At 42.3% G+C, this 15,516-nt stretch overlaps 1 protein-coding gene across 1 annotated transcript in view; it reads right to left on the bottom strand.

Moving 5' to 3' along the window:
* Positions 1 to 615: 615 nt before the first annotated feature.
* The window catches only part of LOC124620046 (dipeptidase 1-like), a 632,482-nt gene continuing 617,581 nt past the window's right edge, over positions 616 to 15,516 (bottom strand). The window contains exons 13-14 of the mRNA XM_047146713.1: positions 12,721 to 12,859; positions 616 to 1,476 (exon numbers count right to left, since the gene is read on the bottom strand). Of these exons, the coding sequence (XP_047002669.1) occupies positions 1,375 to 1,476; positions 12,721 to 12,859 (241 nt within the window). The 3' untranslated portion in view covers positions 616 to 1,374. The remainder of the gene's footprint in view (positions 1,477 to 12,720; positions 12,860 to 15,516) is intronic.

The following is a 15,516-nucleotide window of genomic DNA, read 5'->3' as shown; positions in this document are numbered from 1 at the left end:
TATTCCACTTATAATTGCCGTCTGGTTTCTGTACTGTGCTGGGGATAATGTTTCATACATTATATTGTAGCCCACTACGGTATAATGCATTAGTAACTACGTAATATATGTATTTAACAGAATTTGTTATATTAGTGTAAAGGTAAAGTGTTTGTACCTGAATTTCAGAAGAAACTTCGTAATTGCTTGTGTCAGACTGGTAAACACAATGGATTACTAAACATTACTCAGACTTCAACGTAAACAATACACACAAATTGTACTTGAGAAATATTTCCCGCAAAAGTATATTAAAACAAATCAGATCAGTTCGTAAATTTTATACACTTATTTTGCGAAAATTTTATATCTTATACCAATAGGTTTAGCGCATATTAAAAAGAATTGTTACAGCAAGCTCTCAACATAGCAAAATATTGAAATATTTAAGAGTAGAACAGTTGCTAGGAGGATAATACGAATTTATGTTCATTCATTGTGCTTGAAACTTTTAGGCAAATAATCTGTACCAGCACATGCTAGAAATTAGCGTACAAAAATGTTGTGAACTGTTTTAGCGAGGTAAGGAAGGAGAATAAAGGAAAAATTTCCTTTTTATTGATATGATGTATATGCTTCTGTACATTTCTTTATGCGTATACGCTGGTTAGTACTTTTCCAATAGCTTTGGTCCAACAGAAAATTTTATGCATTCTACAATATGTAACAAAACGGAATAAATATAGACAACTCTGATTTTTGCACAGTAAGTGTTTTAGTCGCGCTTATCTACCGTTATTTGTTCGTTCAGATTCTGTTTGCTGACATTATTTTGCTTCAGTCGAAACAGTCACTTGCGTCATGATGTTCCTGAAGTGGCACTTCTATCACTTCTTCGTAGATATCAGTCGTTTCACACTCCACTCGAAGTAGTAACAAGACAATAGAGCGTGGAAACTGCTGTTCATTAAATGCGGAAGTATAATCCCGAAACGAGCACATCCACGGTCGGAGTGTTTTGCTGTTCGTAAACTCTGTGAGGAAATTAATAAATCGATGAACGGATTATCAGTATCTGCTATCATGAATGAAGGGAAGACTAATTCACTTTTGTGAGCATGGAAAAACAATCAGAACATTGTGCTGCCTGAACTGTCCAGGAAAAGTTTGCAAGTTGTTGCACGGTAGCCCTCCACAATATGTACTAAAACTGTTGGTAGAACTCGACGGTGAAGTTGCTGACTTCCACAACAGTCGAGCTCGTTGAGTACTGAAACTCCCGCTTCAGAGGACAGTAGCCCACTGCAGTCTGGTCGATGCACACAGAGGCTGTTCCTCTGGGCGTTAACTTGGAGGAGCGTGTGGAGTCTCCTGGTGATGGACTGCTCCCGATCCTCACCTACCGAGACAGCCAGCTGCGTCCTTGCCCTCGAGTTCCGCTGGGGGAACCACGTCCTCGTATGGTTCAATGGCCAGGAGTCGCATTTCTTCCTTTACCTGCAACATAAGGTATTCGGTCTCTGTATCAATCGCGATACGTTGAAAACTCTAGGAAGCTGTAATTGCAAATACATGTGACGCCACCTTGAAATAGAGTAACCTATTAGAAACACACACCTTATTCGATTCTGAGAGACTAGATTTAATTACATTGTGCATTCCGTAGACCTATACTGAGGTAACTCTGCGGAGTGGCATTAAATACTTTATGTGGAAACTGACTCAAAGAAATATCCGCCCCAGCATAAGCCGTAAGCGGTTCAGGGGAAACACGGAAATCCTAAATCCTAGCCAAAGCAGGCATTACTTTCAGGGGTTTAAAGGTTAGCATCGCTACCTGTAGATCCCAGAATTACGGATTCTGTTCCCGACCAGGTGGGAGATTTTCTGTGCGTTATCATTTCCTCTCATCTTCACTGACGCGCAGCTCGCCGATGTACATGTATCAGGTGGCCGAACTACCCAAGACAGTGTCTGTCGGCTAGTGCCATACGATTATTTCACTGAGAGCGTCCCGTTAGAAACTGACTAAGCTCCACAGATCGCGAATTGGATGCCTTTTTAAAGACAAGTTTCGCACTACCAATAATAACAACTCCTGTCATTCACCAACGACGGAAACACGCCAAGATCTCATAGCTACGTCCAGTACCATCGTCAAACAGAATGTGGAAACCTACACGATACGACACCTGACCACTGAGATTGACGTAATTTTGAATTTTTGAAATGGTATTGTAACACTATAACTCAGTGCCTCACGTATTTTTCAATTACTTAGCTTCTCGAATTTTTAACCATATTTTGTAAATGTATGTATTAAGAAATTTTGTCATTAATTAGTGTTTGTGAGAAAGTAATGTATGTTGATAGGATAGATAAGAATTATTTATGTCACATCATTACGGTAAACTCGCTGGCCATATCAGGGATGTTGTTATTATATAAAGTACAGAGAATATCTTTCGTGTAACAAAACATCGTTGGCGCCAGTGCGCGCGGTCATAGAGGTGAAGGCAGAGAAGTAGTTGCGAAACATCTGTGATGTGGAACAGACATGTGTTGGGGCGTAAATACTGCAGTTGGGTCTAATGTGTTTTAATACGTGCCCTTGGGAAATTATACGTTGGCGAGCAAGTGTGTAGGTACAGTACAGAGTGTTTCAAAAAGGACTTTACAACTCTGAAAATTCATATAAATTAACTCATAGTACCTACAGAGGTGATTGTATCGTCAATTTGTAGGGAAATACATCACCTTTTGTCTCGCGCAGTTCGCTAGTGCTGAATTACACCGTAATGAGTGCTAGCAGCAGTTGCGTTAAAGATGGCTGCGTTCACTGGACTTGAGAGTGTTTTGGTTTGAAGAGTCGAAGTCGGCGACAACAATCCAGCATAATTTCTGTACCAAGTACGCTAAAGATTCTCCTAGTAGGCCTACAATTTATGAACTGCATAAATGTTTTGTAGAAACAGGGTGCTCAGAAGGACATCGGAAATCATCACGTCGTCCCAGCACATCCGACGACGTCGTTCCGCAAGTGAGATAACGTTCTGCTAGTAGCCCTGCGATATCGATCCGGCGTGGATCTCGCGAACTGTAGATATCACATAGGACTCTTTGGCGTGTGTTGAGAAACCGTTTGCATTTGAAACCGTACAGATTGACGATCCTACAAGCAATAAAAGATACCGAGAAAATGGCTCGCAAGAACTTCTGTGCGGATATGTTAAATCTATTACACTAGGATGAAAATTTCTTGGATTCAAATCATCTTTCCTGTGGAGTGTTTTGCTCGCTTTGAGGCGCCATGTCATGGATTACGCGGCCCCTTCCGCCGGAGGCTTGAGTCCTCCCTCGGGCATGGGTGTATGTGTTGTTCTTAGCATAAGTTACTTTAAGTAGTGTGTAAGTCTGGGGACCGATGACCTCAGCAGTTTGGTCCCTTAGGAATGCAACACATTTCAGCATTTGAACATCTTTTCTGACGGGTCGACTTTTCACTTAAGTGGCAAGGGTAACGTACATAACTGTAGGATTTGGGGCAGTAAAAATCGACGTCAAACATTGCAACTTGTTCCTGATAGCCATAAACTGAACGTTTCTTGGGCATTGAGCAAGAACGAAGAGAACGGCGCCTTTTTTTCCGTGAGAGATCCATCAACGGGATAGTGTACCTGGATATGTTAATTTTTGATACCACAGATCGATGTGGATGATCAAGAACGAAATGTTTACATCACGCAAGATGGCGCACCACCCCGCTACCTGGCTGAAGTCCAGGATTATCTCAGTGACCGCCTTCCAGGCCAACGGATTGGCGGTGATGCGTGAATTGCATGGACCCCACGTTCCCCAGACCTGACACCACTCCATTTTTTAAACGGGGTTCATCAAAGTTATCATGTTTGTACCTTCTGTACTGGCTTATCTACCCGAACTTAGAGCAAGATTTACGCCGCCACTGAGCAATTTACACTGCAATGCTACAGCAAGATTGGGAATAAATTGACTTCCGATTGGATGTGTGCAGGATAACCAACGGAAGCCACATACAACATCTTTAGCTTAAAGTAAAAAATGTTTGTGTGTTTCCATACAAAAACCACTAAACCCAGCTATACATCTTCTGTTAATAAATTTATACGAATTTTTAAAGATGTAAAGTCCTTTTTGGAACACCCTGTATATGGTCGCAAGACGATTTTCGAAGTATTGAAGAATACTGCGTGGCCCAAAAGTATTTAAGCTGATCACTAATCAAGAGGAGCCTGTTGCCAGTAACGTGTCTTATAATAAGCACTACATAGCACCAAAAACATCGCCTCGCAAAGTAAGATCGATGTAGTACTTCTTTAGTTGTGTAATAAGCATTCCAGCATCTTAGTAACGTTCTGGAACATTATAGTGTAACTAGGCAAAGAACAAACTCGTTGTTCGTTGACCAGAGTCGTTAACCATCAGCAGCGGCATGTCCTTTCACCATATTTTCCAAGAAAGTCACAAGGAGAAAAAAGGTCGAAAATAGATAAATCTAGTAAATTTACAGTTGACTATCAATCAATTGTTTACTGTGTTCGGAAGCAATAGTAACAATAGTGGTTCGAATAATACGAGTATTTCACTACTACCGGAGACAGTTTAAACTAGAAGTGATTTAAAAGAGATTCATATTAAATGACAAAAGTATGCTGGTTTTCTGATAATAAAAGCAGTTTTAGAAATTTGTTGTGTTATGTAAGTAATATTATGTACCCACGTTTGCGTAATATTATTACTTAAAAAAGTCGTTACTGCATTAACCTAAAACGCTATGATTTGCAAAGTAATAGTAAAGAATGAGAAACAGTTTGTGTCACGACCCAGCATATTTTCTATTGGACAGCATTATCGTGAGTTACGTAACACAATTCAGTTTTCCGTAAACGGTTGCTAGTCATTCATTATTATTAACGATAATTATGGTAACTAACACCACTGACTTCTAACTGAACATCTTTTGTGTTCATGTTACACGTGTCTGTTACATGTTGGTTAGTATGTGTTCATTTTCTCCCGATGCTGCATTGTCTTTCCAGCACTATCTTTATGCAATTTCAATATATTTACAATCATTTATCACATTTAACCTTTGTCCTTTTGGAGCTGGTGACCGTTTTATTCTTCAGTTTATATTATTTTGATATAAATTCTGTCATTCACAATTATGGCAAACTATACGGAAACATTAATGTAGTCTTTTTTTATTTTATTTTGTTTTATTTCTTTTCTACATTTACATCGTTGTAGTATGTATTAATAAGCACTCGTGTGATAGCGATCAGCTTGTAACTACATGATTTCTATCGTTGAACATTGGTCTTTGGATTCGATACCTCGTCTCCATTAACAGCGGAGCTTTACGTACACGTGTCCCAATAAAAACCTTACATACACCGTAGAGTGCAGGTACGTTATAGTACCATCTAACTATGAATACCTAAGTGTGTTCTATGACGATCTTCAGGCGTCACAAGAAATCTTGCACTTGTCAACAAAAAAACGATCAAGGTTATATTCCAGACGTTCCGTTGCCCATCTGCTTTGCGTACCACGGTCCTCGTGGGTTTGAATTGTGGTCCGTAATGGACTCCTAGAGATCGAATTACTCCCGGAGACTGCTGCGTATCTTCTGGGTCGATATAATCCTCCCAGTTACCACGAAGATTGAAGCGCACAATAATTTTGCATTTTACTTGAGGTAAGTGCAAGCCATGTTTTGGAGGAAGCCGTCCACATCAGTGAGCTTTGAACACGGCGACCTCTATGTTGTAAACAAAATTAATTTAATTAATGCTTGAAGATAGCTGTTAATAATCTTTGTGCTGTATGTCCGGGATGCTGAGGACGTCACGCACTTTTGTGAACAGCTTACTTTCCTTACCCTATAATTTTTTCCCTTTTTTTTTTTTTTGTTCAATTTCACGGAAGCGCTACCACCTCGTAGTTGGCCTTCTTAGGTGCAAAGGGTGAAGGTGTAATTTTCTGTTTATTTCTGGGTGAGAAGGGTAATAAGCATTAGGTGCTTTGACCCTCCTAAGGTGTTGGTTATTGTAATACATTTTGTTTAATATTGCAGTCTGTGCCAGATGACTTTACATTTCTGTCACACAACGTTACATTCCTTTTTCTCCTATTTTTGTTAACAAACATACATTACTTTCTTATGTCATTGGGAAGCCTCGATGAAGGCGCGGGGATCTCTGATGTCCCAGGGGTAATAGACCAGTCGTAATCAACAAATCTCATAATGGGACTTGGTGCTTAAAATGGTAGCGAGTTGTTTGTGCGTGGATGACACGATTACTTCCCTAGTGCTGTCCAGGTGCAGCTTCTGATGGAGATGCTCTACGCTTGCCCATGTAGATGCTCAAAGGATGTACTGGAGGCATCGGTTTTGTAAGGGTTTTGTCAGACTTGCGGCGGCTTGAGAATGCTGTTACTGATGATTCGCCAGAAGGAGCATCCATATATGAGTGACGACAGAATCGTTGCTCGGTGGAGGTGTACTTTTTTCCTCACGTTCAGATGTTGGTAGCAGTGGATATAACCGATGAAACTGGTGCATGGTGTTGTGGCGTTTTCACTGAAGGTGGTCCTTAGAGGGGAGGTATTTGCCAGGGGAGTGCGACGTTGTGCAATATGAGATGATCTGTGAGTTCAGGCCTGCCGTTAATGATCATAATGGGGTGAGTCTTCTCTGCATTCAGGGTAACGCGAATCTCTGCTTGCCATAATTCAAGAAGTGTTAGCGGACGTTGGAGGTACCGAATCGCTGCATCGACACTGGGCTCTGTGGCTGCTGGTAAGGATCTCTTATCATCTGAGAATTGTGCAAGGGTGACTTGTGGAAGTAACGGCAATAGAATCGGGACAGAACAGAGAGTCTGGTAGTCGCTGAATGCTGGACCACTGACCATCAGTTGGAACAAAGCGGTGATTACTTTGAAGACAGCTGTTAATAATACTTGTGCTGTATGCCGGCCCCGGCCTTTTCGTCAATGAGAAAGGCCGCCGTTGCATAGTCCCCGTGGGTCATATTACGTACTTCATACTGGGTAACCTAGATGAGCAGGAGTTCGATCGACAAACGTGGCTGGAACGCAAACTTGCCTAGTCATGTCATATCCCCTTCGGTGATTGCTGGGCAAAGTCGTCGGAGAATGATCCGTCCCAGTACGTTTAAGGGTGTTGGCAGGAGGCTGACGGGCCGATGGTTTTGCGGTTGGCGATGATCCTTACCCGGCTTTATTAGTGGTACTACGCGAGTCATCTTCCAGTCGGACTGGAAGTATCCTAGCAGATAGCAACTGTTAAAAATACGGGTTTTCAACACCAGAGGTTTGTGCGGCAACTTGCTCAGCCGGTCATCTGTTATACTGCCTAGTCCCAGGGCTCAGTAGCTGCCGAGTCGTCGTATAACAGAGCAGACCTCCGCCGATGTCGTTAGGAGTGGTTCCGTTTGTCATGCCATTCGTCTGATGTCTTCTGCCTGGCATGTGAGCAAATCCACCGTTACGAACTATCATAAAGTATTGTAGTGATTAACTTTCTCAAAGAAAGTAGTGTCTTGGGTTGGATACTTTTGAATTAGAGTGTTCTACATTGTTTACCTGGGCTGTGTTCAAAATGTGCCTCGAATGGCGCGAGACTTATCACGCTCTCATTTTGAAATACGGCAGAAGCTGAATCTCCGTTCAGAACTGAGGGTTCAACGCTCTTAAGTACGTCCTTTACACAAATGGTTGAACGTCGAGATTTCTCGCGGTCAGTAGAGTACTGGTAGAATAAAATATATACAGGGTGTTAAAAAAAAATACTTATTTTGAGTGGTGGTAGTATGGATCGAAACTAGTGAAAAGTATCCAGTGTAAATGGCCCTTAACATTCGTACCTAAAGAGCTGCGAGCACCTGTTCGCCTTCGCCACTGTGAAACCCTTAGCTTTTACTGCAGGCTCTTTGCTACTACTAACTACTTGCAGAATGCAGTAAACAACCTCTGTTACTGTCCGTGGATACAACAAGCAGTAAACTGGAGTACAACAGTAATAACAAGAAAGAAAGCTTTTATATTTTTGGAAACTTCTGCATTTAGTTAGACTAACGAAAGAAACCTTTAGTAATTCTGAAAAGGAATTGAGGACAAATGAATCGTAGTAGACAAAAAAAATTAAAAATACCCAACACAAAACGTGAAGAACCTGCAGAAAGAGATGTATCTACAGTGGTCAAAATAAATGTTACATAATGCCGAACTTTAATGTTGATCTTTTTGGTCAAGAATTACGTTATGATATCAATACATTGATCTGTTTGTGATGTTATTATAGCAGAAAAAGTCCACCTTTCTACTGTGAGGAGGCCGTATATGCAGCCTGTAGTATCCGTATTGCCTGTAAACATGGCAGTTCTTGTGCAGTATGTAACTACGAAAGTTGTGTTCTAGGCACTTCAGTGCGGAACCACGCGGCAGCTACGGTCGCATGTCCGAATCCTGCCTCGGGCATGGATGTGTGTGATGTCCGTAGGTTGGTTAAGTTTAAGTTGTTTTAAGTGTAGGGGACTGATGACCTCAAATGTTAAGCCCCATAGTGCTTAGAGCCACTTGAAACATTTTTTTAGAAAGTTGTGTTGCTTCAGGATGGTTCGAAGAACAAGAACGTATGATCAGAGGCTCCACGTAGTCACTCCAGTTGAGCGGCGAATGAGTCAGCTGGATGTTTGCAGCGAATGTCGCTGTGAGTCAGATTGATATCTCTGGAATCTGAAACAAGTTTCTAGCGACAGGATCGTCTGAGAATCGTCGCAGTAATGGCGGCAGAAGGAATATAGCAGGTGTGTAGGACCGAAAGCTGCAACTAATAGCAGGCAGAAACGCTGAACATTGCTACACGTCTACGGCGGCAGTTCTAAATAGATACAGGAGTGCAGGTTTTAATGGTATAGACTCCATGACCAGGCATAAGTGCCAGAGGACCTCTCAGGGTGCTTTCCCTAAACCGGGATCGGAGAGGGACTCGTATAGCATGGGGACGAAACGAGTCTTTGTGGAATAGGCAGCAGTGTGACGCAACGTTATTTAATGGTGAGACCCTTATGAGTCTCCACTCTGACAATACTGACATTCGTGTGTAGAGATAACGAGTACAACGTTTACACCCTAACTGTATTGTAGAGCCCCACTCTTATCAAGGCACTTAAGTAACGTTTTTGCGGCTGCATTAAACCCCTGTTCCCGGGTTCGATTCCCGGCGGGGTCAGGGATTTTCTCTGCCTCGTGATGGCTGGGTGTTGTGTGCTGTCCTTAGGTTAGTTAGGTTTAAGTAGTTCTAAGTTCTAGGGGACTGATGACCATAGATGTTAAGTCCCATAGTGCTCAGAGCCATTTGAACCATAAACCCCTGTGCCAATACATAGGCGCATGACTGATGTTGCGTATCGGGATGACATACTTGCTCGCATTGTGACTTCATTTGGTGAATATATTGGAGCGGGATTTATACTGATGGACGACAGTTCACGCCCCCATCGTAAAAGTCTTGTAAACGGTTTCTTACAAGGGAACCTCCCCATCGCACCCCCCTCAGATTTTGTTATAAGTTGGCACAGTGGATAGGCCTTGAAAGACCGAACACAAATCAATCGAGAAAACAGGAAGAAGTTGTGTGGAACTATGAATGAAATAAGTGAAATATACACTCATCAGTGCCGGCCGAAGTGGCCGTGCGGTTAAAGGCGCTGCAGTCTGGAACCGCAAGACCGCTACGGTCGCAGGTTCGAATCCTGCCTCGGGTATGGATGTTTGTGATGTCCTTAGGTTAGTTAGGTTTAAGTAGATCTGAGTTGTAGGGGACTAATGACCTCAGCAGTTGAGTCCCATAGTGCTCAGAGCCATTTGAACCATACACTCATCAGTCCATGTGCAACATAGGCAACATCAAGGATAGTGGGAGCGTAGGTGCGCCGAGGTCCCGTGGTTAGCATGAGCAGCTGACGAACGAGAGGTCCTTGGTTCAAGTCTTCCCTCTTGTGAAAAATTTACTTTTTTATTTTCGCAAAGTTATTATCTGTCCGTTCGTTCATTGACGTCTCTCTTCACTGTAATAAGTTTGTTTTCCGTGTTTTGCGACCGCACGGCAAAACCGTGCGGTTAGTAAACAAAAGGACGTGCCTCTACAATGGGAACCGAAAACATTTCACCGCAAGGTCATAGGTCAACCGATTCCTCCACGGGAAAACACGTCTGATATATTCTATACGACACTGGTGACGGCATGTGCGTCACATGACAGGAATATGTTGTCGACCCATTTAACTTGTACACTTGGCGAATGGGTAAAAAGACTCGTCTACCTTGCCCGATTTAGGTTTTCTTGTAGATGTGATAATCACTCCAAAAAAAGTGATGAAAACATAAGAGTTTGTCACATAAACTGCAACAAATGAATGCAAAAGTTTACAGTCGCACAGTTTTCCCTCTGCTCTGTCAAAACATATGTTTTTAACGTTTTCAAATTTTTCCTTGTGTAGACCGTCAAATCCTGCATATGTTCAAGCAAATCTGAACATGTCCTGGAACTTTAGAGAGCGAAGTTGATTATGTGTGAGTGCCTGGACTTTGATAATTGTGTGAAAATAAAAAATTAAACTTTTCACTCGAGGGAAGACTTGAACCAAGGACCTCTCATTCCGCAATTGCTCACGCTAACCACGGGACCACGGCACTCTTTAGTTCATGCTCTCCTTGATGTTGCCTATCTTGCGCATGGACTACTCAGTTTGTGTATTTCGCTTATTTTTTTCATAGTTCCACACAACTTCTTCCTGTTTTCTCGATTGATCTGTGTTCAGTTTTTCAAGGCCTATCCACTGTGCCAAGTTATAACAAAATCTGAGGGGGGTGCGATGGGGAGGTTCCCTTGTTAGTGGAGCACTGAATCAGTCAGACGGAGTAGCCTGTATATTCTCCCGATGTCAGTTGCAAGTACTATGGTAAAACGAGCGGTTTGAAACGTCGTGTTACACCAGGGCATTATACAGGTAGCGGTGGAAGATTGAGACAATATCCCACAGGCGTATCTGGACAGTCTGATGAGGATTATGCCTAGCGGCATTAAAATGTGTCCGTAGTTATGAGGAGGACGAACTAGTCGATAAACAATGTGTTATCCTAAATGACAACACTAGTGACTGCAGTAGAATCGTTTTCGTGGAAATGTGTTTATTTTTGTTTTCTTACGTATGTACCTGACGGAATAGAGCCAGTTTTATCGATTAGATGGAGTACTGCTATATAGCAATTTGATAACATTTATTGTGCGTGACTGTAGAAGCAAAATATCAGAATTAGGGGTTTCCAAGAGAACTGTAGTCTGAGGAAAGAGAAAAATAAGGTAAAAAATATGAACTATGAAGGAAGATCAATAAGTGATGCAACACATTTCCTGAAAGTGGATTGGATTTAATCAGTACTCCAATGTACCAAACTATTCCCTGCTCTTTTGGCTACAAAACCTAATTTTTCAACATAATCTCCGTTCAATGCGACTGCTTTATGCCACCTTCACGGGAGGGAGGCTGTGTAAAGGGGGACTGTGTAAACACGTGGTATCACTCTACGGTCGAAGTCGGAGCCGACGTGTTGCTCCGTCAGTGAACTCCCATTTATCCACACACTGCTGCTTCCCACGAGCGAAACAGATGGAAGTTGCGAGATCTGGCCTATTGGGTGGATCAGGACAGTCCAGTGAAGTCTTGTGAGCTCCTCTCGGGTGCGCAGATTTGTGTGATGCCTTGCGTTGTCGTGGAGAAGGAGAAGTTCGTTTGCATTTTTGTGGCAACCAACACACTGAGGTCTTTTTTCAATTTCCTGAGGGTACCATAAAACACTTCGGAGTTGGTCGTTGCACCATGATTGAGAAGATGAAACAGAGTAGCTCTTTCAGAGGTCGAGTAGATCGTCGCCAGGACTTTATCGGCTCAGGGTGCGACTTTGAACTTTTCTTCGTCGAACATTGCAGGAGTGACATCTGTCTACAATCGGCACGCGCAAGGTCAGACAGGTTTGCGCGACCTTGTTGAGATTATGAAAGACGCCTCGCCCAATGACTCGCCGTCATTTTGTTGACTGAGAGGTCTCAAATATTCTGCAAGTGACTATGGGTATATGCGAGGCTCCGGTTTTCCGCCAAGAATAGCTCAGTGAAAGCTCTCTGTTTGGAACGCACCTCTGCTATTAACGCAACTTTGAATGCTATTAATAGTACTGCCACATAATAGAACCCGATGAAACTACAGTGGCTGAAGCAGAAATATTCCACGATGTCACACAACAAATTCTGCATTCTCCCAACCCAAATTGGTTGAGAAAAAAAAGTGTACCATCACTTACTGAACGACCCTCGTAGTGTTGGATTAACAAAATGGTTCAAATGGCTCTGAGCAGTATGGGACTTAACATCTGAGGTCATCGGTCCCCTAGAACTTAGAACTACTTAAACCTAACTAACCTAAGGACATCACACATATCAATGCCCGAGGCAGGATTCGAGTCCGAGACCGTAGCAGCTGTGCGCTTCCGGACTGAAGCGCCTAGAACCGCTCGGTCACAGCGTCCGGCCTTGGATTAACATAAAATAGAAAATTAGAAGTGAGTTATAGACAAATGGGAAGACAGGAAAATGTGATAGTAGAGGTCTCACCTTCTCAACTCCCCTAAGGACCCTGAGGATGTTCCTGCCAGCCAGCTTCTGCAGCTGCTCCATGGTCCAGCCTCGACTCCTGTGCAGCTCCGCCAGCAGGAAGGGATAGCGCGACACGTCCTCCAGACCCAGGGGCGTCCTGCAAGTAGTGAACAGTAGCAGTTCTTCGGCTGTACCGCTCTGTCGGAACATTATTACGTTTCTAATTAATTTATGCATCCTTTCCACTAAGCACGATTGGGTTCTCTCTTACACCTGAAGGGTGCTGACATTTACATATACACATCAATCAGCTGTTTATAAAAATGATTATTATAATTATAATTATTATCATATACTGCACTGCGAACAGAGTGCTTAAGAAAGGGTCCCATATTCGTACAGTAGACAGTATTGGCCAATACTAGACAATACTAGAAGTAAGCAGAGTAGAACCTGATACCAATGGGATACAAGAAATAGCATTCAAATTAATGAAATACCTGAGCAAAGGAGAAGGACATGTTGTAAACCTCAATGTAATATAACCATCTAATTGATGGTGGTGGTGGTGGTTAGTGTTTAACGTTCCGTCGACAACGAGGTCATTAGAGACGGAGCGCAAGCTCGGGTTAGGGAAGGATTGGGAAGGAAATCGGCCGTGCCCTTTCAAAGGAACCATCTCGGCATTCGCCTGAAACGATTTAGGGAAATCACGGAAAACCTAAATCAGGATGGCCGGAGACGGGATTGAACCGTCATCCTCCCGAATGCGAGTTCAGTGTGCTAACCACTGCACCACCTCGCTCGGTCATCTAATTGAAATACACATTGTGAAGAACTCTGGTACAATCCATAAATCAAAGAAGCAGATGAAGAACAAGTGCAGGGATTAGAGTAGGCCGGCTGGAGTGGCCGTGCGGTTCTAGGCGCAGCAGTCTGGAACCGCGAGGCCGCTACGGTAGCAGGTTCGAATCCTGCCTCGGGCATGGATATGTGTGATGTCCTTAGGTTAGTTAGGGTTGCGTAGTTCTAAGTTCTGGGGGACTGATGACCTCAGAAGTTGAGTCCCATAGCGCTCAGAGCCATTTTTTTGATTAGACTATACTGGACCGGCGGAATTAAAGACAAATTAAAAAGAAAACCGAAAATCACGGGGAATATATGGAATAAACGCTGTATTGATTAAATGAGGAAGAATTATGTTATAATTAAGAATGTTACATCTCTTTGACATGTGCTGCGTAAAATATGAGATGCCGGAGGAATAGAAAATAGCAAATGTCATTTGAGTATATAAGAAAGGCGAATGAAGTAATACTTGTAACCATAGAGGCATAATTATTCTGAGTAGTGCTTTCAAAATCTATTTCAATTATAATAGGAAACGAAAGATTGCGAATTATATCGGAAGTAATATTAATTGAAGAACAGGCAGGATTTAGAAAGCAAGCTCATACATAGGTGATGTTTTTGCAACTGAAAGAGATAATTGAAGAGAGGCGAGAATTTTACATGGAAACTCAACTAGCGTTGTGGATTACGAAAAAGCGTCTGACAGAATTCACAAAAAAATGGCTCAAATGGCTCTGAGCACTATGGGACTTAACTACTGAAGTCATCAGTCCCCTACAACTCAGATCTACTTAAACCTAACTAACCTAAGGACATCACACACATCCATGCCCGAGGCAGGATGCAAACCTGCGACCGTAGCGGTCTCGCGGTTCCAGACTGTAGCGCCTAGAACTGCACGGCCACTCCGGCTGGCAGACAGAATTCACAAAGAGAAGTTATGAGCAGCAGAGGAAAAGAGAGGAATCACAAAATATCTGATACAAGTCGCAAAAAGCGTGTATATTACAAATTGCGTTTTACAAAACTAAATGGGCTAAGTACAAGCTACAGTCTGCCTCTATATATACAAATAGAACTTCACTTTGGCCATTTTATATATTCACCCAGAACGAACGAAATTAGTTCTCAATAATAAACCAGTAGAACAGGTAACCCATTTTAAGTATGTAGGATGTGACATATCATATGATCGTGAGATGAATAAACAGGAAAAAAAACTAACACTTAACAGTGTATATTTGCCACAATAACAATAAAACTTAAAGGTAAAACAAGGAAAGAGGTACAACCGAAATTTTATAAGTCCATGGCAATTCCTACTGTACTGTATGGCGCAGAAAGTTGGATACCGATAAATATAAATTTACCGCAGCTAGAATCATCAGCAACGACATTTTTAAGATCTGTGAAGGGCTCTACAAGGAAAGACAAATTTACAAACGAAGTAATGAGGGAAGAATTAGAATCCAACCACCGACCCAAAAGGCAATCCAATACAAAGGAAAATGGAGAGAACATATACTTCATATGTCACCACAAAGACTTTGCAAACTAGCAATGGATTAGGAAAACAATAGAGCAAGAGAAGTGTGGGAAGACCGACGACGAGACGATGACACTGGAACAGGGCTTAGGCCTAACCTGGAGTGGCAGAAGAAGATTATAAAAATGGCCTGTAAGCATGTGATTGGGAACAACCACTATTTTACAAACAAACCACTGTGTCGTTTGCTATCATATGTTGGGCTCCAATAACCATTTGACTGGACGTCAAATCCGAATATTACTCTTAACTTTCTTCTATCGCCACTGTTAATTAACTTACGTATTCGGTACTCATATACACTGATAAGCCAAAATATAATGAACACCCGCATAATGGCGTGTAGGTGCACCTTGGGAACGAAAGTCAACAGCGATTCAGCGTGGTACGGATTCAAGAGGTACTTGGTAGGTTAC

The sequence above is a fragment of the Schistocerca americana genome, chromosome 6 (genome assembly GCF_021461395.2).
Source record: "Schistocerca americana isolate TAMUIC-IGC-003095 chromosome 6, iqSchAmer2.1, whole genome shotgun sequence".
NCBI classification, from domain to species: Eukaryota; Metazoa; Arthropoda; class Insecta; order Orthoptera; family Acrididae; genus Schistocerca; species Schistocerca americana.
The sequence above is the reverse complement of the archived record's forward strand: the minus strand, read 5'-3'. Positions and strand labels throughout refer to the sequence as shown.